General features: G+C 36.1%; 1 protein-coding gene across 10 annotated transcripts in view; it reads right to left on the reverse strand.

Moving 5' to 3' along the window:
- Positions 1-27,397, reverse strand: part of LOC137441342 (sodium channel protein type 2 subunit alpha) — a 79,740-nt gene that overhangs the window by 8,446 nt on the left and 43,897 nt on the right. For 8 of the 10 annotated variants that reach the window (XM_068138725.1, XM_068138726.1, XM_068138727.1 and 5 more), the window contains 10 exons: positions 27,254-27,386; positions 24,549-24,787; positions 23,544-23,717; positions 21,254-21,610; positions 19,207-19,686; positions 7,325-7,445; positions 6,826-6,980; positions 5,695-5,868; positions 3,480-3,602; positions 284-565 (listed from right to left, as the gene is read on the reverse strand). In XM_068138725.1, coding sequence (XP_067994826.1) covers positions 284-565; positions 3,480-3,602; positions 5,695-5,868; positions 6,826-6,980; positions 7,325-7,445; positions 19,207-19,686; positions 21,254-21,610; positions 23,544-23,717; positions 24,549-24,787; positions 27,254-27,386 — 2,238 coding nt within the window. The remainder of the gene's footprint in view (positions 1-283; positions 566-3,479; positions 3,603-5,694; positions 5,869-6,825; positions 6,981-7,324; positions 7,446-19,206; positions 19,687-21,253; positions 21,611-23,543; positions 23,718-24,548; positions 24,788-27,253; positions 27,387-27,397) is intronic. The other 2 variants (XM_068138732.1, XM_068138731.1) reach the window with 1 other exon arrangement.

Genomic DNA, 27,397 nt, shown 5'->3' on the forward strand with positions numbered 1-27,397 from the left:
AAGCAATTTTTTGTGTGAGCAAAGTAGATGTACTTGATATAAATTCAGTGCAGCTAAGGTAAATAAGGTTTGAATTATGTTTTTTTTCCTCATAGTCAGCATACACTCTACTCTTTGTATTATTTCTGTAGAGTCATGAATTTATCCCACACTTTATAATTTCAAACCAAGAAGTAAAGGACAAGGTTTCTAAATTAAAGAAACAATGAAAAATTACTTTTTACTGCTACGATTAAACAACAGATACAGAAAGAGAAATAAAAATCAAGCAGTGGTGACTTACTACTTGAAGCAGGGAAAGATAACCAAGGCCTACATTATCAAAGTTAACCTTCACATTCTTCCATCGGGCAGTTTCATTGTTTTTTATGAGCTCCTCACACTGACTGTAGTTGTTGATTTGGCTAATATCGAACCTCTCATCAGTTGTAGTGTTAACACAGTAGTAAAATTTTCCAGCAAATAGATTTACTCCCATGATACTGAAGATCAGCCAGAATATAAGGCAAACCAGAAGCACATTCATAATGGATGGAATCGCTCCCAAGAGGGCGTTCACAACTACCTAGAGTACAAATAAAAACAGACACAGCATAAGAATACAGTGTGACACACCAGTATCTTACAAATGCTTCACCAGCCTTTCTTAAATGTAACACTCTATCTTAATTCTAATATCTGTGTTACACTTTTTGAGCTGTAAGAAAAGTAGTATAGAGGAAAGAAAATGTCAACATAGCTGACATGTTAGCACAGAATCACAGCATGTTAGCAGTTGGAAGGGACCTTGAAAGATCACTGGGTTCAACCCTCCTGCCAGAGAAGGATCACCTAAAGTAGGTCACACAGGAAGACAATCCAGGTGGAAGACTCTACATTACTGACATGCAAACACCAAATAGTACCTTTTATGAACAAACAGGTAAAACAAACTGAAAACAACACAGGAAAAGTCAGCATTTACTAATGCTTTTTGGAATATTTACTTCATATACATCTGCAAAATCACATCCATAATATTTCTAATGGCTGACTGCATCAAACACAATACAGCTTTCCTATAACAAGTAATTTTAATCCATCTTGTAGATAAAAGAAAACTCAGGGATGTATGCATGTTCATTTGGATGGTTATATATAAAATCAGAAAAGCAGACATGTTCAAACCAGGAAACCTGCTGAGTATATGAACACAGAAAATCTGATAGTGTTTAGGCAAGTCACAAGTGGCAGGTAAGACCTGAAGAAAGAAAAGACTTAATTCCAAAATGAAAATGAGTTCATGTATGATGATAGTCCATGTATGATAATGAATTGTGATTAAAAACATGTTGGAATAAAAATGAAATAGTATAGAAAATAAAACTATGGAGAAAGTAGGTCCATTGTGAATGAGAATGGTTTATGTAATGATGGAACTTCCAAATTAGTTAATTCTTTTTAAAAATCTATTTGTAAATGTAATATAAAACTTAATAATCATAGAGTACTACTGCCAATTTTGCCAAAAATAATGAATCAGATTCTTAGAACCTAATGAAGAGTTTGTTGTAAAAATGTAGGACATCAGATATTACATTATTTAAAATTAATTTAGTTTATATGTAGTTAATCCAACAGATCCTCTAGCACACTATGGTATTTGTTTCTATTTAAAATATGAACATGTACCTCAAGCCTGTAGAATATTTTGCCATTACTTTTATATCTACAATTGACAGGTTACATAGAAAAAAAAATTTGTAAAATTAAAATTATTAAAAAATGTTTTAATTTCAGGGCTCCACTCCTGCCAAAACAATACTTCTGGAGTGATGTGTGCTTTGGGCAATACTTAAGCTCCTATAGGATTTCAATGAAATTGTTGTTATATCAAACTTAGGAACTGGACCAAATGAGATACCTTTCAATGAAAATTACACTATAACTCTATAAAAGCACAGAGTGGTAAAGTCAAAAGTATAATAAAAAACTCTATTATAACTCAATAAGCAAAAATTATATAGCATTTTATCATCTATTAGACAGGCAGAGGATTCTCTGACTAATGGATAAATCTCTTGTCGGTGTTTCAACAGCACTGTCTTATGTTGACAGACCTGTACTCTCTGCTTTGTCAATGACATGGCTGTGGAAGGCAACAAGGAGTAGTTTGACCTAAAAAACTGAATAGTTTAATACTAATTCTGAATTAGATTAAATTAGAAATCCATAAACTCAATGATGTTAGGCAGAAGTTTGACTGAAATAACAAATGGCAACATCTTTTTTTCACTAATTTGGGAATATTTTTCAAATACACTGATTGTATATACACTGATGATATTTAAAGTTACATTAATTTGTCTACTTTCAAATATACCTAGATTTCTTAAATGTAATAATATCATCCATGAGGAATAACTGTTGAGATATATAAAGGGATAGTTAATGAACTGAAAAATGTTTGCCCTCAAGCTTTCAGTCTCATTACATCCAAGAATTCTGTTCTGACTTAAATTTTGTCAGGCATCTTCCTGTGGCCAGAGCTAGAAATATTTCCTGTCACTAGTTGTTGACTACAACCCCAATGAGAAATATTTCTAGACCTTTCATGCCATAGCAGAATACATAAGGTCTTCATCCATTTCAGTGCACTAAAGAAGTCACACTGGAGTAGACTGAAATCACCCAGCTGGGCATCTCAGTGTCTCAGCTATTGTAACTGATAGAGTCATAACAAACAACAGGGGCCAATAACTTCTCAGACATATCCAAATCTGTCAGCAAAAGTTTTTCTGATATGTTTTCAGGCTGCTTAGTGCTCTACGAATTATCATAAACATATTAAAATCATTATGGAAGGTAGTAAGCAATGAGTTTAAGACAGAAATTATAAAACCAGCTCCATCTTTGATATACTTAAATATAATGCAATAGTTTTAATCTGAAAGAGACAAAGTATTTTAACACTGCCAATTTATTTATTGACATAGGAATTAATTAGAAAAACAGATTGCAACAGAAATTCCCAACTAATATTTACATAATAGTAAATCAAAAGATATTTCCTGGACCAAGCCTGATAGTCTAAACTTTTATGCAATGTGCATATATGTGTGTGTATATGTGCACACAGTTTTATGTGGAAGTAAGGTGTATTTTAAAAACTGTTCTGACAGTAGGAGGATTTATTTGTATAGGATAAATTCAGTTTTGTAGTAATGTTGCATAGATCCATGCAGCTGAGAAATCCTTTGGCCCTCTAGGAAAACATGAAGTAGGATGAAAGGCCAAAGAGCCTAAGTAAGTGTAAAAACTTGTACAGTAACACATGAATTCATATAAGCAGATGAAGCCTTTTGCTTATATGCTAGTGATAAATGTAAAATATATAGGATGATAGTGTAGCGTTTCTGCATGGATTCATTGTTGATTATTCTGCATGCATTGTTGCTGTGTATGCATGCATTATTTCAGATTCTTTCATTTTGTCTTACCCTCATCCCTTCAAATCGCGACAAGGCTCTCAGAGGTCTCAAAGCTCTTAGTGTCCTAAGGGATTTAATCGCACCAAGTTCTGAGTAGCCCAAGGCATTAGCTGTTAAGCTAACCAAAGAGACCTACACAAAAACAGAAATGCAATATGGCTCATTCATCTTGTTTATCCTTTCAATACATATGGTAGGAGTGATATGTGCCCTGAACTTCTCAAGAAGATTCAAGGCTGGACCTCTTTCTCCAGGAATCCCTCTATAATGAAGAAAGATCTTAAAAGTCAGACAAAGTAGAATAAGAATATATTCTAGGTACCTGTTGATGAAATCATGTTGGTAGAATGGTATACAAATGCTTTCTATAGTCACATAAACCAGTCACCCCTTGGTGGTTTTTAAGGAAAAATGAAGTCACATGCAAAACCAAAGCTCCTGGAAGCTGGGTGAATTGGAAAGGCCAGTTTAGGTCAGGACTTCCCATCTTATCTTCATAACTTGATGAGAACATGAAAGGTCTTAAAAAACACATCCAGACCTGGCCTTTGGTCAAATGTAACTTTCTAGTGTCCAGAAAAATCTTATTCAATAGCCAGAGATACCAGTGCTGCTCAGATTTAACCAGACTAATCAAGACTGATAACCAACTGTTTCTTAGACAATGGCAGAAGCTTCACTGTTAGGGATATCCACACTTCATTACATTCCCTGCGACTCCTTTAACCACTTCATCAGTTCTGGATTGCATAATGCTGGTCTGGTCTGCAGGCAGATGAATAAATAAACTAGAACAGCTGTAAAATAAATAATACAATTATCTTTCATCAACAATCCTTAGAAATGTATTTATAGCAAACTATTGGGAAGGAGTGGCCCTAGTACAGAAAAGCAACCACAAACAACGTATCTTCTATTTCCCTCCATTTAATATCCTTCCCTTCCATTCTTTCATTTCCAAATTAATGTTTTTGCTTCATTATCTCAATCCTTTGAGTAACGATTAAAAAATTTGCTTAGGAGATTAATTTCTTCCATGAAAAAAAAATCACCAGGTTAAAGTTGCCATGAAAAGTTCACAGAAGTGACTAAACCACAGACTATCAAATAAGAATTAAATATTTGTTTATAAATACAGTAAACATATAATGGCATTGTAAAGTATTGTCCATGGTGTCTCTATAAAGCTCTAATGGTCATGGTAATTTACACGTCTGGTGATCGAGCCAATTAATCAGTTTTAAGAAGGGTGCAGACTCAATCATGGAATACTAAGTGTGTATGTAATCATGTTTAATCTTAGCATCTGCAATGCTGGTATGGATTTTAAAATAACAATGTTTTATAAGCTTTGTATATTCAAGATCTCATAGTCTATCATATCATTGTAGTTTTAGGGAGATATATAGCAATTTCTGTAGAATTCAGCGACTAAGAGATTCAAGACACTTTCTTACCTTGCATTTCATGGGAATTACACATGTGAATTGAGAGATGCCCTATTAGCACAGACAGATGTAGTCAGGCTATTGAAGATGGAAGGGAAACGAATCTCTGCTTTATGGTTAAAGATCTGTAGACTTCCATTTACATTAGTCAGTACTGGTGCATAAATTTTTGAGCATGTAAACTTGAAATTACAATGAGCTTCTCACTAGGCTTCCCTCAGAAAATGTGTATCTGCTCCTTGGTTGTGCAGCCTTTTGAAAATAATTTGAGAACTCCTTCTAGGGGAGCTCATCTACAGTTCTTCAAGCACCTCTTTAGGGTCACCCATGTGATGCAGTGAAAAGTGCAAGGGTACTGAATAGTACAATGGAATTGAGAGCTCCTAGCAGTATTTCCCTTTCAAATTACACAGAGTAAGTGACAGGACACTTAGAGTAATTAATCAGAATATTAGAAACCTCTGAAGAAATTGCTTTGAAATAATTAAATTCTGTATAAAGTAAAAACTGCAGAGGATGAAAAGCATCCTTTCTATACCATGAAAAAACCACTATAATTCATCATTTCAATAAAGCATTACAACTTCATATATAAAACATTTTTTAGAGTAATAGGTGTATCTAAATATCTTTTCTTTTCTGAACAGACCTATAAACATACTGCAGCAACAGTTTTAAAATAGAGTTTCTATTGAATAAAACAGAAAGTTTATCCTGAAAACATAATATTCTGAGTTTTTGAGCCTATCATAAAGGACATGAAAAGGAATACATACATCAACAATCAGGAAGTCCAGCCAGCACCACGCATTAGTGAAGTAAGTTTGAAAGCCATAAGCCACCCATTTTAAAAGCATTTCCAGAATGAAGATATACGTAAATACTTTGTCAGCATATTCCAGCATGGTCTTGATAGTCTTACGTTGCTCTATGTATATATCTTCAAATGCCTGTGAAAAATATTTTTGGGATGTAATTAAATGTCCTCACAATTTGCAGTGTGGTATATAGTAGCTAAGACAGAATTTGAATTGGAAAGATAAATCATGATAAGGTACATATCTGTCCCTCAAGCACAGCTTCTGCTTTCAGGCCATACTGTAGTCTTTTCATAAAGCTGGGTCTGAACACAGTATTCACCTTTCAGTTGAGCTGAACAGTGATCCACAAAACTTACTGTACTAACAGCCTCCAAATAGCATTTTAATTCGTTTCCATTGATAGCAATGGTGTATTGACACGTGGATTTCCTTTGCAGTACCTACACATTTATATCAACATTTTATGAGGGATTAAAAAATGATGCTGTGATACAGAATTTTTGAGGAATGAATAATTGAAAACAAACTATACACACTAACCCATCAAGCAATCCTGAGCAGAGATTAAAAAAATATTTTCAAAATGAAACATCTGCACTGACAATGAATCACAGTGCACTGACCCAAGTGTAGCAAGTACACTGTATTTTGACCCAGTACTTATTTCAGTACTTACTCAATGTACCTGATTTAACATCAATCTGGTAAAACACCTGATGGAATTACATTGGCACCTCACATCTCAGTTTGATAATTCAAGTTGCTGTTGGTAAGCTCCTGGCTCAGCTGTAGTTTATTGTACATGTGTATAAGACAAAGCTATTGCTATCAATAACAAAGTTATGTAGACACCAGTCTGATACAACTGATTTATTTCCATTACCACTATGTTTTGAACTTGCCAAACGACTTATTCCATAGCCTGTGAGCAAACTCTGACAACATATACCAAATCCTTTTTGATGTATGTTGACATTAGAACATTTATAAATTAAATTCCAGTAGGTTACCTGGAGCTATACAATTAACTGTAATTCTAAATGCTTGCTGCTTAAAATAAACACAATAGTTCCACACTGAATTTACCAGAGCACCGCTGCTGAGAAGAATCATGAAGACAATGAAGGTCTCAAACCAGTTGTGTTCAACAATCTTATAGCAGGTTTTCCTAAGATTCCACCAGATTTTCCCTTTCCCATCTTCTACACTGACTTGACAGCATTTGAATCTTCGTACACAGCCTAAATGTGATAATAAATTTTAAGAAGTCAGAATAAAGTAAACATTTATTAGGAATCACAACAGAAGTAATTTGGCTTATTTCTATGCTACTGTAACCTCCTATTTGAGGATTTTTTCCCCACTTATGTGAAGTTAAAGCTTGGTAACTGCTGTAATACCTTCCAAGGAGAGAAAGAGTCTGAAAGCAGTATGTTTATGGCAGTACCACTGAAAGAGTTACTAATTCAAAAAGAAAATACAAATATAAACATAAAGCTGCTTTTTGACTTTGAATAAAAACAGAATCCATCCCAAATCAACAGAATTACGTCAAATCACCTTGAATATAGTGTGCTTCTCCTACCTTCTGTAAAACAAGCCTCTGGCTCAAGAGACTCTTCAGGTTCTGCTTCTGGCTGTTCCCCTTCTTGAGGTAGTCCAATATCAACTGTACTGCCTTCTGATGAACTGGATGCATTTAATTTCTGTGAATGAAACCCCACATAGTTATATTTTTCACTTTTTTGTTATTTTTGCATGAAAGTTCATGTTTGAAATGCATACCAAAATACTTAGCATGTATTCCGTGCTCTGACATGAAAATAATTTCTTTTCTACAATCTACAATGCCAAATTGCTCCACCACAGGTGAGGTCACAAGATTAGAAACTACATCATGTGCGTTTTCCCTATTGAAAATATTTTAATATTTTCATACAAGGGATTGCTGAAATTATTTGACTGCCATTCTGAGCCACACATGAGAAATGAAACTGAAATGAAATTTCAGTTGTGCCTTTACACAGTTTGTACTGTTTAATTATACCAATCATGTGGCTGCATTTTACATTACACTTCTGATAGCATATGTTAATACAAATAATTTTCCAACATCATGACCAAACCAACAGCAAGCTGCACAGATGTATTTTCATGTCTCAAATAACTGTTATTCTATCAAGTCTGTAAAATATAAAAAGTTTATAGTCAAACTTTTCATTATCATTGACATGAAAACACATATTATGAGTTGTACAGGATAGTTTAATTCTCTTTATTTCCAAAAGAGCAGCACATTAGTTTAAGAGCAGTAGCTGATATTTTGCATTCTCATTTGCCAATGCATTTTCTGAATCTCTTGTGCATTTTGAAACTACTTATTACTTTGATACAGTACACATATATGTCCAGTCACTGTAAAAGCCAGAAAAAAATATTTTTTTTAGAGTAAAGTGAAAACAAAGGCTTTTAAAAAATACTGTCATAAAACTATATTGCACCAATGAATCATGCTGATAATATAGTTCAAATTGTCACAATTATTCTTTCATACCATCCTATTCTGTTGGCAACAGACAAATATGAGTACTATAGTAAGTAAAAAGCAGTTTGATAATGGCATTCTATGACTCTTCTAATGTTATCACTATGTGGAGTATAACATCAGTAAAATGGCTGCATTGATAAGTAGCTAATTTTATAAAGGGAATGATGTAAGCAGATTTAGAATACAGTCTATAGGGGAAAATATTAGACATGGTCCATGGTAACATTAAAAATGTATCTTTGCTGACACTTAAAACTTAAGTTAGAGGCATTATTCCTTTAAAATATTTTTGAGAAGCTCCACATTCTATACAATTTTTTTAAAAAGAAAAAGTAAACAGTGTTAGTATGTGAATAAAGTACCATAACACTTTAATGAAATTTTACATTGCAGACACTATTAAGTATGTTCTTCAAACAAAAAGATTAATTCCTTTCTCCCCTGTTCTGATTTTATCAAATCACACTGACAAAATATTCTCTTGTGATTTAGACATAGTCTTAACTTTGATTTTTGTGTACTGTGAATACTATAGCCCACATTTTAGAGGAAGATCAAACAAATGGACACATTTATTGCAGGGTGTATTGGGCACATAAAGTTAGTGATATTGGCACACTCATTTTCTTTATGTTTCTTAAAATCCCAGCTTACATATTCATGCCTCATGTTTAGCACCTATGAGGTTATGTCCAATGTATTGATGCACACTTTTCTGTGGATTATTATTTAAACATTTCCCATTACAACATACTTGGATTATAGCTAAGGCATGGCAGTTTGGCCATTGTGGAATACTGCCTCTGAAATGGAGAAACGGGAAAGTATGGGATAAATACTACGGTCTTTAAGTGAGGACCACAGCACTTAAACATCAGTGGAAGTCAGTCCACAGTGGAAGTTTGAGGAAAAGCCAGACATACCATAAAAACAAAGTACATTAAAAAATATATATATAGTTTTAAAAATTAACATTTCACAATACAATCAAGTAAGTAATTTTTAAACTGAGCTATGACTTTGCATTATGTAGAGTTTGCTTAAAATGTTGCTTGCATCATTCCGATCTGGACAGCATTTCTAGCAGAATGCTGTAGTAGTAGCAGAGCAAACAAAAATTATGAACTGGTTAAACTGTAACTTTGAAAGACCTACTGCCCATTCTTTTACAGGAAAATGAAGAGTTCAGTAACTCAGATATTATGAAGTTAATCAGCACATGTTAATTTTAAGAAGGGGTAATGAATTCCTATTACTGACATTGAGTAAGACTAACAGTTAACTCGGTATGGAAGATTAGAGATATCCACTGTAAGGAGAGAGCAAAAACATCAGATAGAAAAGGCTGAAAATGATAAGTAGAACTGTCAATTATCAGGAACATCAGAAAGCAATCTTTATTTATGGGGGTTAATCTGTATGATGAGTTGTATCTTATGAGTCTCTTCTCACTGAATATCTGGTATGCTTTTAAAGAGCTGTAATAACAATCACTGGAGTTTAGCTAAACAGAAAATTCCTAAATTGCATTAACAGCAGCTGATACTTGAAACACAATTAAATGCCTTATTCCACTGAGAATTCAGTTACTCTTCTGTTGTTGATGTAACAGAGTATTTCCTTAGCATGCTGTTCTATTTTACCTAAATTTAGCCCAAACTTGATCAGTATATGGAGAAGCATATTATAAAAATTATCCAATAAATTCAATCTGTAATAATTCAGCATCATTTGGGAAGAAAAAACCAAAAAAGTTTCAACAGAAAGAATTACTCCTTTTTTTGTTCCTTTATTTTTACTATTGATGTTATTGTATAGCATTCCATAAAATATTTCTAAACGTTAGAATGCATTACAAACAGCTAGCACGGTTTTATGATGCAACGTCTGAACATTCTACCAAAACAATGCATTTCAAGTATGCTAGGAAAGTTTTTCAGCAACAATTGCATACTTCCACAGCAAACTTCTGCTCTAGTATAAAGCAATGGAGCCATCTTTGTATTCAACACAAGATCACCTGGGAATGGACCATATTATTACTGATTATCTTTTGTCCCTCTCCTTTAATACACAGGAAGATGTTTTCTACCATATTTAGTGGCGTGCCAGTGGTCACACATAGGAATCCAGCTGGATAACTGGGCTACCTCTAATAGCAAACCATAATATGCTAGTTATGTAGCATATGATCCAGTTCTTTTCTTAAGCATATCTCAAAGATATCTTTGTACCTGATAAATTCTTCTCTGCTCACCAACATTACAAAAATTGGATTTAGGCAATGCTATATGCTTAACATGTACACAGCCTTTCGGAAAAAATGCACATGTAGAAACACGATAATCATCAAACCCAAACATTATCTTTGACATAATACTATGTTGCTTAAAAGCCTTTTTTATACTGTGTTTCTAGGTTTCAAAAGTATTCAGTTACCCTGATAATAAGGGATTTATCAGGGATAAGTATTAGATGCTCTTTGAGAGTTGTAATGCTAGATTTTTTTGGAATAGTATGCTAAGGAAATTATTCTCTGATAACTCAACTTCCCAAAACCTCAGAATGTATATTCTCCATTTTCTTTTCACAGAAGACAGTAAGGGGAAGAAAGTATTCACATGGATCTAAAGTAGCAGTGTGCTGATTATCATAGAGATATATGCATCTTTCACATCACGTGTATCAACAGCTTTGCCAGTCATGCTTTAGTCAGCAATACAGAACAGTATGAGCTATAGATTTTAGTTTAGCTTTCAAGATAGAAACTGAAAGTGGAAAGCAGCTTGCCTGTCAGAGCAGCATTGCAAAAAGCAGCAGCCAAGATTAGGTCAGGAAGTTTTTTAAGCCATTACTTTCTGAACCTTGACAACATCTCATAGATTCATACAATTCTGCTTCACTTACAGCCGGGCCACAATGAGCTTCTAACATTGCTTTCTTTGCTTTGAAGATGATTATCTGAGAGTAGCTAAACAGCTCTTATTTTAACATTGTTGACAACACTTGAAATTTCATGATTGGCTAGGATGCCACCAACAGCTGCTGAAATAGTAATTTAAGGGACTGAAGGAGCAAAGGGCTGAACAAATATATGGAGGAAGATGGCAGCAAGAGAAATCACCATTTTGGGTTTGGTTTTAGTTTCCTCCCAAATGCCTGTGAAAATGTTGAATAATGGAAATTATATTGGTTTTATTTTCTTAGTTCTGTGTGGATGTGAGTATGACAATGAGATGTTCTGTGATATGAATAGCAATATTATATCCAAACTTATCCAGTTCTTTTCAGAACAGCTACATCACCTATAAAATCAATGAATCGGTAAGTATCATTGTACTTCCAATGGTGCAATTAAGTGGAATCTGGTTGTCACTTTTTCTAGTGCTTATACACTAGCTCTATCAACTCAAAAAACCCCAGTAAATTGTAAATCAAACCAAAACAATTCTTGAAGATTACTCTCTGCAAATATTGCAAGAAGCAGGATTTCTCAATTATAACCCACTGTACTTTATTGCTATTCATAATACCTTTGACCTTCTTTGATTTATGAGCATTTCATAAATGACAATATTTGCAAGAATGGTAGATGGAAGCCAAAGCATCATAAGTTGTAGTGGAAATGTTTGGGAAAGTACTCCCACTGAAAGCTACTTAAATATTTTTAATTCACACAAGCAATAGTAAAAGGATATTTCTCAAACAGAGCAAGGGACTGCTGTTTGTACAGATTAAGTGAATGTCAATTAACTCTAGTATGAAAGACTTAATAGCACCCACTATGAATCACAATATGTCAATACAATGTGACTAATTCACAAACAATCCAAAGCTTAAATTCTTCAGTGTATCAAAGGATTTTGAATAATAAATATTTTAAAATAAAAATGACTTATCACATAAATTATAAAAGATAAATATATGTGTAAAAATATATATATAAAAGACAAAAACCTATGCATTAAGTATATTTTAACTCCACTGATTTGCCAAACAGAAAGCAGCATCCTGTAACTAGGATGCTGTAAATATTATGGCAATGTTTAATAAGAGAGATGTAAATCATACTGAAGCTGGGCACCACTCGGTCCATAATCAGTAGCTCATTTACTAGAGTACTGAACATTATTTCTAGTAAGATAATAATAAGTTAAAGTTTCTCAGGGAAGGTAATTTTAGATGTTTGGGGAGGTAATCAATTTGTGAGTATAAATTAAAGAGCTATGGTAAGATTAAATTGGGCCAGATCTTGCTATCAGTTTTCTCTTTGCACCTATACACTTGTAAGTGTGGGTGGAAGTAAGAGCAGAACTGTTCTCTGAATGTTTGACCAACCAAATACCAGTTTTGTATGAGCTTTTTTAACTAAATGGTAGTCACATGCTTTGACTATGGAAATTAAATTAATTTCATGCTTAATGGTGCTTTGAGTACTGCATGTTAATCTCCAAAATAATGAAATGTTTATACAAGTACTGAAGAAAAGCATTTCTAAGAAAAAAAAACATGAAAAATACAAATGTGACTATCATGACTTTGCAAGTTACCTCCATTGTAGGCTAAAATTCAATATTATGAAAGTTGTCCAAAACAGCTAGCAGCTTTTCATTATCAACACAATTCACAGATAGACTTACATAAGCTTCTTATGAGAAACATAGCTTATGTGCTACATATTCCAACTTCCTTTGAAAGGAAAGAAAACTTTCAAAACCAGAATCCTGAAAACTTTACCATCAAGATTGGGAAAGGTACAGAGCATGCACTGCAAAATACTATTAAAATATCACAGAAAGTATAGCATCTGAACCACAGAAATATTGGAGCTGCCAATCTTGCCTGACCATGCTGTGATGCGAGTCCCGTGACCCAGCAGAGAGCAGCTGTGCATGTTTGTACTTTATTGCAATGAATAGGATAGGATCATAGCTGAAAAGCATGCAGGGCAGTCAATGTCCATTAAAAAGTGATTATAGAATATATACATATAGATGTATAACTTGCTTAGGTAACCTGTGTAAAATTGGTGACACGATGCTCTGCCTCGCTAAAAGGCACCAGAGCTGCCTGCTTGACAGATCCAGCTTGGCTCTACTCCTGTGAGAAGTAAGAATGGTAGGAAATGAAGTTCAGAACACAGCACCTCTGCTTGTTTGCACTGAATACTGCTAAAGTAAAATACACATTATCAAGGTGTCTGCAACAGCACAAGGAGATCCCATATTTTTCAAGACATTAAAAAATATCTTGTCACTTGGTAGGTCTTGGTGTTAATTACTAGCCTAGAAGTTACATTTAACATAAAAATCTAATTATTACACAGCTATACATGCACTACATAATTTCCTATATAAACCATTCCCACAGTACTTAAGGATATAAAAAGGAAAAATATTTGTATAATTTCTATGCTGGACAGTAATAACAAAGCGGAGGTTCACAGACCTTTACATGTAGGAGAATAGACTCAGCACAGAGGCCCCATATTTGTTAAAAGCCCTACTTCCATGGGAAATGTTATTGAGGGTTTGTTCACTAATTCCCTTATTACATTGTATTCCTCTACTACCATTCTCATGGACACAATGCTCTCATAATTAATTCTGTTTTAGGTTTCAGACAATTTTCAAACAAATACCTTGAAAATGCACACCTGCTAGTATGCACTATTTTATGTGTGGTTTCTGGAAAGGCACAGTCTAGTTAACATTTCCATCAAAATATTGGAAATTCACCAAACATCAATATACTTAGTTAAAACTTGCTAATAAATTATAATTACTCTGTAGAAATTCAGCTTATTGTGGTATACCACAGTGAAAATATGTATAGATAAAAAAAACCAAAAGTGCAAAGATACACACTCATTTCCACCTGGCTGCCTAGTGCAGAGTGTTCTCATAGCACATGGATCATAGGATTGTTTCTGTGAGAAAAGACCTTTAAGATCATTGAATCCAACCATTACCCAACTCTACCAAGTCTGATGTTAAACCATGTTCCTTAGGACTTCATCTATGTGCTTTTTAAATGCATCCAGGAATGGTGATCAAACCATCTCTCATTGGGAGTCTGTTCCAGTATTTGATAACCCTTTCATTAAAGAAGTTTCTTCTAATCTCCAACCTAAACCTCTCCTGGGACAACTGGAGGCCATTTCCTCTCCTCCTTTCACTTGTTGATAGGGAGAAAAGACCAACACCCACCTCACTACAACGTCTTTTCAGATAGTTGTAGAGAGCAATGAGGTCTCCCTCTCTTAGCTCCAGACTAAACATCTCCATTCCCTCGGCTGACCTGTTCTCCAGGCCTTTCATCAGCTTTCTTCCTCTTCTCTGGACCAACTGCAGCACCTCAATATATTTCTTGTAGTGAGTGCCTCAAAACTGAACACAGTACTCAAGTCTGGCCTTACCAATGCACAGAGGCACAATCAATTCCCATGTCCTACTGGTTACACAATTTCTGAAACAAACCAGGTTTTCTTGGCCACCTGAGAACACTACTGGCTCATATTCAGACGTCTGTCAATCAATATCCCAAGGTCATTCTCTATGGGGCAGCTTTCCAGCCACTCTTCCCCAAGCCTGCAGAATTGCATAGGGTTGCTATGACCCAGGTGTAGGACCCATCACTTGGCCTCAGCCCATCGATCCAGCCTCCTTTCCATCTTTGTGTCATCTGCAAACACCCAGAGAGTGCACTCAATCCACTTGAACAGATCACTGGCAAAGATATTAAAGAGAAGTGGCCCCAGTACTGAGCCCTGGAGAACACCACTAGTGTTCTCCACCAGCTACCAACTATATTTAATTCCATTCACCACCATTCTTGGGGCCCAGCCATCTATATACTTTTTTACCCAGCAAAGCATCCACCCATCCAAGCCAGGAGCAGCCAGCTTCTCTAGGAGGATGCCTCATCTGCCTTCAATTGGGATCCTGCTTACTGAATGTGGTTTGGTGGCAGTTTCTAATTTTAGTTCTTTAAATTTGTGGTATAAGCAATGGAGTGACTGGCAAATCAACAGTTGGAAACAGCAGAATCATATAAATGGGAAAACATGAGAGAGCAGAAATGCAATGCATATTACAGTATGACAAGAAGAGGAAGCCTTGAAGAAAAAGCCATTTTTAGTCACTTTCTAAATTAAAAAGATAGTTTCTTTTGTTATAGAGAATTTTCATGACAAGAGTGTTGGTCTTGTGACTAAAAAGCTAGTCTACATCAAAAGCCATAGTGGGTCAGAATTATCTAGTGAAAAACAGGAACTGGGATCAGGATTTAAAAATGCATTTTCGTGATCAAAGCACTTTTGGAATTTAGGCACTTAAATAAAATATATGTTCACAATGTCTTTGCTTAACTGCTGTGTCTCTCTTGAAGACACCTGAAATTTGTAAACATTTGCCTTCAATTTTTGACCATCAACTTCTCAAAAGTAAGAAATTTTGGCCCCGAATATGCTCAGAAGACTTTCAGGCTTCACCAGTCAAAATTGCTTGGCACTAGTTCATTCCTGACTGAATAGGCATTTCTTTGCTTTATCACCTGATCAGTTTGCAGCTCCTGAAGCATGATTAACACATGTATCTACAGGATTAAGTGCTCAAAGAATGCAAAGAGGACATGGGTTTCTTTTAAATATTGTAAAAGGAGGAGAAAGCCTTTCTTTTATGGTGGAAGCTTAATTACCAGAGCTCACATCTCAAATGTGGGATAATGTGCTGTAAAATTTTCCCTTATGGGAATTCAAACCAATACTTTTGTCACCTTGTAGAATAACCCAGTTGGGGTCCTTCCTTTAGGAAAAGCAAAGATTTGGCTAATGAAGACAGTCAGCAGTCATACCATCCTATTACAGAATGAAGAAGCAGATGCATCATTGTCACTGTGATCATTCCCAGCCCTGCCATCCACCAGCCCATAGGTTTGAGTATGGTACATCTCTTCTACTGACATAATGCTTTTGTGCAGTAAACAGTTAAAGACTGAGTGGGTGACAAAGAAGCAAAAGGAAGAATGTTGGTGATCAGGGAATTCATGTGGGAAATTCAGGTTTCAACCCTTCATTTAAGGTAGTTTCTACATTTGAGCCACTGCTTATTGACTGTTAAAAAAATTATAAACAGATTTTGTAGTGGGGAAAAATTTTGTTCTCAGAACAGATATCCTAATTATTAGGCACTACCAAAAGTCATGTACATTTTTCAGTGGATCAGAAATTATTTTCTGCACAAGCACTGTAGCTTCAGTATAGGAAATTATAGAACCATAGAATCAATAAGGTTGGAAAAGACCTCAAAGATCATCAAGTCCAACCTGTCACCCAAGACCTCATGACTATTAAACCATGGCACCAAGTGCCACGTCCAATCCCCTCTTGAACACCTCCAGGAATGGTGACTCCACCACCTCCCTGGGCAGGACATTCCAATGGCTAACAACTCTCTCTGTGAAGAACTTCCTCCTCACCTCAAGCCTAAACTTCCCCTGGTGCAGTTTGAGACTGTGTCCTCTTGTTCTGGTGCTGATTGCCTGTGAGAAGATACCAACCCCCTCCTGGCTACAACCTCCCTTCAGGTAGTTGTAGACAGCAATGTCTCCCCTGAGCCTCCTCTTCTCCAGGCTAAACAATCCCAGCTCCTTCAGCATCTCCTCGTAGGGAATGTGCTCAAGGCCTCTCACCAGCCTCGTTGCCCTTCTCTAGACTCATTCAAGAGTCTCAATGTCCTTCTTAAATTGAGAGGCCCAGAACTGGACACAATGGAGTACAGAACAGTCCTGTGATTACATTTTTAAAACCAGACTTCAGTAGCTAGTTAATCTAATAATCACTAATGAAAATATTTAAATTAATTATCAGTCATTTTAATGGCTTATGTAATTCAAATTAGTAAAATCCCACTACACTTCCAAATCACATTTTACAGTGGAGTTGCCAATTAAAAATTATCAGATCTATAATCTATTTTGATAAAGCTTCAGGTAATATGCACATGATTTCATAATTTTAAAATAAGAACATGCCCAGGAAAAACTATCTAGGACATTTTAAAACATATTTTACTACTGCCATGAGTAGTGGTAGTATCAGAATCAGTAACGTTATCAGAATTAATGTGATACAGGTGGGAACACAAAGTAAGAAAGAAGGTTTCCTGAGTGCATACTTTTAGTTGAACTGGAACTTCACATTCAGCATCTCAGACTGTATTTATATCAAAGGATTTTCTTTTAGTGCCATTCAAACAATAGTACCATCTGAAGCATCATTGCCAGTTACATCTGCAGAATAATAGCATCTTTGAAAAATGGCACATTTAGCTTGACAGAACCCTTGAAACTGCTAAAAATACTATACACACATTACAGACAATAGAGAATGACAGACGAGTATTTATTACTCCATTGAGATAGCAACAAATAGTTTGGGATGAGGAAATCCAAAGTATGCTGTTTGCTAGCACTGAACTTTAAATGAAGGCACTTTATTCCCAAACATTCAGTACATCCTCTAGCTATCACTAGTTGCTAAGCAGAGAAACAGCTGAAAGTGGGTTTCCACTAGATTAGAAGTAGAATTTGCCACTCCTTTGGCAGCAGTAAGTTTTGAAACAGTCACTAGTGGGATAATAGAAGGAGGACAGAAACATGCACTGGTATTATGTGGTACAAAACCGGAATAGAAATAACCAAATGTATATATTCGGACCAAGAAACTTTCAAATAATCACCCTCTTTGTTATGCAGAACATTTAAGGGCTAAGCTACAAAACTTCTACTTTGCTCTACACCCAAGTCATAGTTTAGAAGAGTGAGAGAAATAGCAATACAAACAATCTGAAAAAAAAATTAGCAGTACAATAAAAATCTTTCTGGGAGGAAACAAGAAATTAGGACTATATGCGTGATGTCATCTGTACAAAAAGGGATCTCAGGGTAAGAATCACTGGAATTGCAGTTGTATTTGTACCATTGGAAATCACTTATGGAAAATGCTATGTTAGTTTATGCTTACACTGTAGCATGTAGTCCTGTTCAAAACCACCCAAGCTAATGCTGAATAAACTAGCATCAATACTCAGCACAGCACAGACTTACTCCACTTGAAGTGGTATGCCTCCACCATGTACAGTTGTGCAGGACAGAGCATAGGGTTAACACAAGAATAGCTTTGGCATCCACTGTAACTCACTATATGCCAGCTCAGATTTGTCCATTTGACACCACATTGTGCCAGACAGAGGCTCATTTTATTACAGTCACAGGAGGCAACAAAGTCAAATATCTTAAAGCTTTCATAATGACAATGACAGTATGAATGGATCTTCTGGTGCGATACATAGTTTAGTAACTTTTTTACCATAAGGCCATTACTTCACTTCTTCAGTAGTTCTGCTACTATCAGATGGAGGTTTATTAGTGATACAAAATCATTTAGTGATGCTGGCCCAGTATTCCAATGTACTTATGATGTATCTAGATGTTCTTTGACTAGAACCAAATGAATGAATTGTTAATTTGACAACAGGCACTCCAGAAAGCCGACATAATGTATATAAACTACACTAATGAAGTAAGCATAGAGAAACCTGCACAACTCCCACACATTGTAAAGATTTTTGGTATTCAGGCATATGAAAGTGGTTCATTTTCTTGTTAATGATTTAATAAAATAAACACTTTAAAAAGTATTAATTTTCTCAAAAACTGTCTCATGCATCTTGATTATTACTGCAAATGCAATATTCTTTTACCATCTCATTCAAAACCCACAACCTTACATCAGTTTACCTTAAATATCATTAGAACTCTGTATATGCTGTTATACAGGAATTAAATAGAAATTTGAATTCAATACTAGTAACCTTGGGAAAAAAAGATTAGCATTTTAGATACAGAAATAGTCTTACCTCCTTGCTTTCTTCTAGGTCTGACTCACTGCTGAACTCCTCTGTATTTAGATTTTCAAAATCTGATTCCCCGACAGCAATTGGCACTGTTACAGTGAGGCTTGGGTTGTTTATGAATGACATGTAATCACTTTCATCAACAACATATTTTTCCACGCTGCTGCCTATGCCACTGGTAGTTCCATTCCCTTCCTTAAGATAGGTGAGGTTTTTACCTATTTCTACTATTGTGTGGTTGGAAATACAGCTGTCTTTTTTGTTATTTAGGTCTTCAAGAGGTTTGATTTCATCTAAAACTTTCTGCTTTCTAACAAAAGCTTTTTGGATGAATTCACGCACTTTCCTCTTCACATAATCTATTCCCTTCTGAATCCTTGCCACAGCAATCTGGAGATTGTTCATTTCATTATCATCGTCTGTAGCAGCAAGGTTGTCTGAACTAAATGAGCTCAGCAGCAAGGCCAAAAAGAGGTTAAGTACCTAAAAGACAGTAAGGAGAAAATTTACTAGATCTCTTCTTTTTAACTCATACTAGTAATTCCATTATGGGTTGTTCAATATGGCATAGTTTTTATTTCCCTGCTAGCACTTTAATACAACATGCCTCCCTGCTATTCTTTCAAGTCCATAATCTCTGTCTCAAATATTTTATTATAATGTGCCAAAAAAATTTTAGCTTAAATTGACTAATATAGATGAAAATCTGAGCTGTTCCTTCACTTTCTCCTCCCACACTGGAAGTAGTACAGGTCTGGTCCTCAAAACACAGAATGACATAAGGAGGCAGGATACAACATGATGTAGTAATTCATCCAAACTACATCTGCTGTAGTGTTCAGAAGCAAAGGGAATGTAGGCAGATTCCAGTCTTTTACAATTCAGCAGACCATAGTTTCTGTGTCTCTAAATCAGAACATAATAGACTTACATATTTGCCAAGACTATATCAGTCTATTTTTGTTTTGTGTAGGAAAACTAGCTAAGAGATAAGAAGTCCACTGATGTGATACACCTCAGCTTTAAGAACTCTTTTTCATGCAAGAGAAATGTGGAGTACATGTAGTTATGACAGACTATGGGCTGATTAAAACCAATTAAAAATCATATTTAAATTATATTTGCCAATTCTTCCTGTTTAAACTTGCATAATATTTTTGAAGGTGTATCACAAGAGTCTCACATTAGTCCAGTTAAAATTGTTATTTAGGCCTGTGGATAAACATACTTACAACATTTGTAGGTGATAACAAAAGAGAAGTGCTGCTAGCACTCAATAAGAACAAACCAGAATTGGCATAACCTAATGGCAAACTAGTGAAATTATTAAAAATTAATATGATATTAATTCTTAAATACTACTGTGGAAATGTTGAATACAAAAAAAGTACATATACAGAAGGCATTGCATAAAGGACAAACAGGCTGCAGCAGGAAAGCAATGCTGCTACAGAAATGTAATTTGTCATTTGGGGATATACCATGAGGAATGTTGAGCGTAAAATATGGAACTATAATCATATCACATTACTCAGTATTTCTCTCCCTGCCCAAAATGCTGCCTGGAGGAATTTAGAGGCCAGTAACAAAAGGGATAAGTAGTTTAGAAATCATTACCTACAACAAAAAATTGAACAGGTAGGCTTATTTGGGTTTGGAAAGAGAAGACTGAAGTGGAAACAGTAAACCTTTAAGTACTATAAATGTTGTCATGAAGATCAAGTGTTTCCCATCACTATTGAGACCAGTCAATTTTATTTGCTGTATAAAGTGATATAAGCTGTATGGTCTGTTTTTTTTAAAAAAACAACACATTTTAAACTACAATTCAGCATTCGTCTTACTAAAGAGATTATAAACTTACAGAAGATTTAAAAGAAAACATAGAAAAACATTTCTCAAGAATGATCAAGGTACATTTGAACCTGGTTTAGAGAAAGGGCAAATGAATTACATGGTCTTCTAAAGTCCTACTCCAGTCTTGATGTCTGATTTCTAAATCATGAAAAACAGGAATTGTGTTTCAATAGTTTTTAAACTGATTACGTACCACTAGGTTTCCAATCACCATGACCATCATGAAGACTGTAAGGCACATGGTTTGGCCTGCAACCTCCATGCAGTCCCACATTGTTTCTATCCATTCTCCACACAGCACTCGAAACACAATCAAGAAGGAGTGGAAAAAGTCATGCATGTGCCAGCGTGGAAGTTCGCAGTCACTGGAGATCTTGCAGACACATTCCTTGTAGCTTTTCCCAAACAGCTGCATCCCAACCACAGCAAAAATGAACACAATGATGGCCAGCACCAGGGTCAGATTTCCCAAAGCTCCCACTGAGTTGCCAATAATCTTAATTAGCATATTTAGAGTTGGCCAAGATTTTGCCAGTTTGAAAACTCGAAGCTGCAAAACAGAAAAGCATGCAATTATTCATGTTGCTAATTGTAATGAAATTGTTGTTATACATTTCATATTTCAGTTACACTGTCTAAATCATGTCACATAAGTTTTAGAAACTTCAGTTACAAAATTCATGTTTCCAATTCTTTGTACAATACTAGAGTCAGCTTGTAAGAAATAAAAAAATCTGTCTCAATGCTCATTTCAATTACTGCAACTATCAGTCTCCAATTCAGAACTTTTCCTCTTTTGGTGACTTTAGATTTTTATAAACAAGTTGTACTTGTTGGACAAAAGACTCTTTCACCTTTAATTAGCTAAAAAAAATATTACTGAAAAACCTCCAGCACATATGCAATATGCTTAGTTTAACAGGATTGTATTTGTATAGACATTTCCAAATCTCCTGCATCTTAACTGGGAGGGAGATGGAATAAGTATTTTTCCTAGAGAGACAAACAAGCTACAGTTGATGACAGACAAGCAAGTTATGTGCAAGTAACTTTAACTATGTATTTTCTGTTATTTGAAATAAGTGTAATGTGTCTTACAAAGTTTGTCATACAACAGTGTGAAAAACAGACAAAGGAAAATGTTATATTGAAGTACAACTTGAAACAGACAAAAATGAAATTAGCTGGAGTACACAGCAAGCGTTCAGACAATTGAAAGAGAATACCAAAAGAAAACTAAATCTACATATTATTTTATGACATGAAACACAAATAAAATATATGGATGACAAGTTCCTCTGTTACTGAGGAAGAAGTCAATCCAGATATCAGACTAGGGGAAAAAGCAATATAATGCTATAAAGAACCAGAAATGGATTAATTTAAGCCTCCACCTTTTTAATTTTTTTTTTTTATTAAGATTTTTTCTTTATTTGAGGCAAAAGTTGAGCTTGATGGTGAGAAACTCTAGCTTTGTGTCTCTTACTGAGACATGGTCTTTTCTGAAACACTGTTCTTTTCAGAAGAAGATTTGAACACCAGCTTGCATGCTAGACTAGTTTTCATCATGACCAAGGTTTTTCAGATTGCTGCTCATGAATCTAGTAATGGACAGAGGGGACTGTAAGGAGAAGGCTCATGCTGATGAAAAATCTCTATCCAAAGAAAAACCTCAAAGCTACTGTCTTCTGAAACAAACCATGTAAGCAAACTGGTAATCAAAGTCTGTCATCTAAAAATGTGAACAAACTTTCATTAACTGATCCATTATTTACTAAGTGATTTACTACTTTACAGTCACATAGAATCATAGAATCAGTAAGGGTTGGAAGGGACCACAAGGATCATCTAGTTCCAACTCTCCTGCCCCTCACACTAGATCAGGCTGGCCAGAGCCTCATCCAGCCTGGTCTTAAACACTTCCAGGGATGGGGCCTCAACCACCTCCCTGGACAACCCATTCCAGGGCTTCACCACTCTCACATCCAGTCTGAATCTCCCCACCTCCAGCTTCATTCCATTCCCCCTAGTCCTATCACTACCTGATATCCTAAGAAGTCCCTCCCTGGCATTCTTGTAGGCCCCCTTCAGATACTGGAAGGCCACAATAAGGTCACCGTGGAGGCTTCTTTTCTCCAGACTGAAGTGTACTGAGGTCCTGCAGCTCTTGCATTTTTTATTCCCTCACCTAGGGATATAACAACTCTAAGAGATAGTACTGTTAAAAAAAGTTAATCCCTACTCACTGCAAGAACAGAATTGACGTGGACAATGTCATGAAGAAGAAACAGATATTACTAAGATAACATGCAAACCAAACTTGACAGAATCGATACATGCCATCTAATGGGTATGCAGTTTTGCAAGTACTTTTGAAAAGATCCGATTTAGCCAAATATATGATGTACAAATAAAACATGCACAACATACATGCACAAATGCAAAGATATAATATGGAAACAAATTTCACATAGTATATTTACCAATCGGAACGATCGAAGAACAGATAGCCCTTCTACATTTGCAAGGCCAAGTTCCATTAAACTAAGGCTCACAATAAAACCATCAAAAATATTCCAGCCCTCTTGAAAATAATAGTAAGGATCCATGGCTATTATCTTGAGAAACATTTCTGCTGTGAAAATTCCAGTAAATACCTGCAAGGAAGATACAGTTTCTAACTCCAGCTGTGTGAGAAAATATTAAACAAATAAAACTAATGCTATCAACTTTTGGTAAGTTACATCTTCAACAAGCAGTCCATGATAAATCTGAACAGCTTCTCTAAAATGCCATACATTGGAGTTAGGAATTAAGTTTAGATTTGAAGCTTACATGTGCATCACAATATTTGGTTTCCTAAGAAAAAACAGATAAATGGGAAAAACATGTTTTTTACTTTGCCTGACACACAGAACTTCTTCTGTTTGTAATGCTCAGTTTTATCTCCATAGATCTCATCTTTGCCCTTGGGACAATTCAGGAAAATAATTATCATGAAAGTTGACCAGAACTATTCTTTTTCAGGAAGACCTGAATAAGGCACTGTTTCCTGGGGAGCTGCAGTAAATCTGCAACACAGCAAGCATGGGGTTTTTCCCTGTTACAATTCCTTGAATACCCAGGACCTCAGGAGGCACTAGTGAGAAGAGGAACGGGTGTGGGAACAGAACTGAAAGTTCTTATGATTTCCAAGAAAAAATACTAGATAATTTCTTTAACCAGCTTCAATGGCAGAAGCTGTAGGGTTAAAGAATCAATGTGCATATTGATAATGAATCTTACTGTCTTTGCTCCATAAAGCAACAGTGGTGAAACCCACAGGTGTCAACAAAGAGGGAATGAGTACAGCTTAAGTTCAAAGTCAGCTATCTGAAGCTTTTAAGTATCTAGTCAACCTTTTCTTTTAAACATATATACATAAGTCACAGAAGAATGATTTTTAAAAAAATACATTTCACATAGATGGCATATCATGAAATACTTACAAGGTTTCCTACTGAAAGTACACCACTGAATTGTTCTGTCATTGGATAGTGCTCCATGGCCATGAACAAGGTGTTTAGGACAATGCAGATAGTAATAGCCAGGTCAACAAATGGGTCCATCACAATTAAATTTACAATATGTTTTACTTTCAGCCAGGGAGTACAGCAGTCCCAAATCAAGCAAGTGTTAGCAAATTTATACCAGCATGGTGGACATTTCTGTCTGGATTCTTCCAGTTCTAGGGAGAAAAATGAAAACAACATTTTAAACATGTTTCTCTGTTCCAGTGTGATGTAGATATTTCCTTCAGGTACTGTCAGTCAAAAGAAAAGTTAAAAATAATCTGTCCCACTATGTTTTAAATTTGATGCAAAATGAATACTAAATATTGAAGATTAAATAACCATTCACAGGCAAATGCTATGTAGGATGCAAAATATGACAAATGTCTTAGAAATCTGGCATACAGGCTGGATGATGAGTGGATTGAGAGTAACCCTGAGAAGGATTTAGATGAAAATTTGATTATGAGTGAGTAATGTGCACTTGTAACCCAGAAAGCCAATCTTATCCTGGGCTGCACTGAAAGAAACGTGGCCACCAGGTCTAGGAAGGTGATTTCTGCCACACTGCTCTGCTCTTCAGAGACCCCATTCAGAGTACTGCATTCAGTTCCAGGGTGCCCAGCACAGGAAATCTATGGACCTGCTTGAGTAGGTCTAGAGGAGGCCACAAAGATGATTAGGGGGCTGAAGCATCTTCCTTATGAGGACAGGCTGAGAGGGTTGTGAGTACTAGAAGGCTCTGGAGAGATCTTATGGTGGCCCTTTGGTACTTAAAGGGGGCCTATAACAAAGGTGGAGAGTGTACTGATAGGACAAAGGGTAATAGTTCTAAACTGAAAGAAGGTAGATTTAGATTAGAATATTAGAATATTCACAGAATTACAGAATGGTAGGGATTGGAAGGGACCTCTGAACACCATCAAGTCCAAGCACTCCTGCCAAGGCAATGTCACCTATAGCAGATCACACAGGAGCACGTCCAGATGGATTTTGAGTGCTTCCAGAGATGGAAATTCCACAACATCTCTGGGCAGCCTGTTCTAGTGCTCTGCCACCCTCAAAATGAAGAAGTTCCCTCTCACGTTTAGATGAAACTTTGTATGTTCAAGTTTATGCCCATTATCTCTTGTCCTGTCACTGGGGACCACTGGATAGAGTCTGGCCCCTATCTAACCCTGACATCCACCTTTTAGATATTTGCAAGAATTTATAAGATCCCCCCTCAGCCTCCTCTTCCCTAAGCTAAATAGCCCAGGCTCTCTCAGCCTTTCCTCATATGAGAAATTATCTGGTCCCCTCAGCATCTTAGTGGCCCTGTGCTGGACTCTCTCTGGTGTATTAGGAAGAAATTCTTTACTGTGAGTGTGGTGACACACTGAAATAAGTTGCCTAGAAAACGTTGTGGATGCCCCCTCCCTGGAAGTGTTTAAGGCCAGGTCAAATGAGGCTTTGAGCAACTTCATCTAGTGGAAGGTGTTCCTGCTGATGGCAGAGTAGTTGAACTAGATGTTATTTAAGGTCCCTTCCAACCCAAACCATTCTATGATTCTATGCACAGGATGAATATATTTTTTATGAGTTTCCTCAGGAATGATAAATATTTAGAACGAACCTGAAGTCAGACAACTATTTAGACAGTATTATGGTCCATCTGTGCAAAGCATCTCATTATTATCTTCCTATTTGCTATTTTGGGCATAATTATTTAAGCCTCAGAAATAATGTTTTGCTCTTTCTTACATGTGTTTGCTTAATTCCATGATTCAGATTCATTGTATTTAGCCTTACAGGAAAAAAATCCAACATGATACTTCCTTTGTAAAACTGCATATATGTTAAATTCACAGAAAGGGATTATTGTACTGCAGATGGCATGCTTTCTACTTGAACTTAGCTTGGAAGTTTACTGCTTCCCCCTCGAAACTATTAGTACATTGAAAGCTTGATTGCTTTTCCGTGTATTTTAAAAGAAATTGCTCCCTCTGTGTACAAATCTCATCTTGCCTGTATCTATTAGGCTGAAATAGCTCCCTTAAAACAGTATCACAGTATCACAGTATAACTAAGGTTGGAAGAGACCTTGAGGATCATCGAGTCCAACCTATCACCACAGACCTCATGACTAGACCATGGCACCAAGTGCCACGTCCAATCTTCTCTTGAACACCTCCAGAGACGGTGACTCAACCACCTCCCTGGGCAACCCGTTCCAATGACAAATGACTCGATTGGTGAAGAACTTTCTCCTCACCTCAAGTCTAAACCTCCCCTGGCGCAGTTTGAGACTGTCCCCCCTTATTCTGGTGCTGGTTGCCTGGCAGAAGAGACCAGCCCCTTCCTGGCTACAACCACCTTTCAGGTAGTTGTAGAGGGCAATGAGGTCACCCCTGAGCCTCCTCGTCTCCAGGCTAAACAATCCCAGCTCCCTCAGCCTCTCCTCATAGGGCTTGTGTTCAAGGCCTCTCACCAGCCTTGTTGCCCTTCTCTGGACACGTTCAAGTGTCTCGATGTCCTTCTTAAACTGAGGGGCCCAGAACTGGACACAGTACTCAAGATGCGGCAACACCACTATTACTGAACATATCATACATTTAACAGGACTTTATGGTGTTGTCATACAAAGATTCTGTGTTACATACCTTCCATTGTGTTTGTAAGCATGCTGGCTATGCTCATTGCTCTTTGCCGTGCACTAGGATCTGTCAGGTAGTCCATAGGAACATGGTAAGAACTAGACCGTCTCTTCCTTAAGTCAGTTTCTGTAGTAGTGCCCTGAAAATAAA

The sequence above is a fragment of the Melanerpes formicivorus genome, unplaced genomic scaffold (assembly GCF_026170545.1).
Source record: "Melanerpes formicivorus ecotype bairdi unplaced genomic scaffold, bMelFor1.0.p_v2 SCAF_5, whole genome shotgun sequence".
Taxonomy (NCBI): Eukaryota; Metazoa; Chordata; class Aves; order Piciformes; family Picidae; genus Melanerpes; species Melanerpes formicivorus.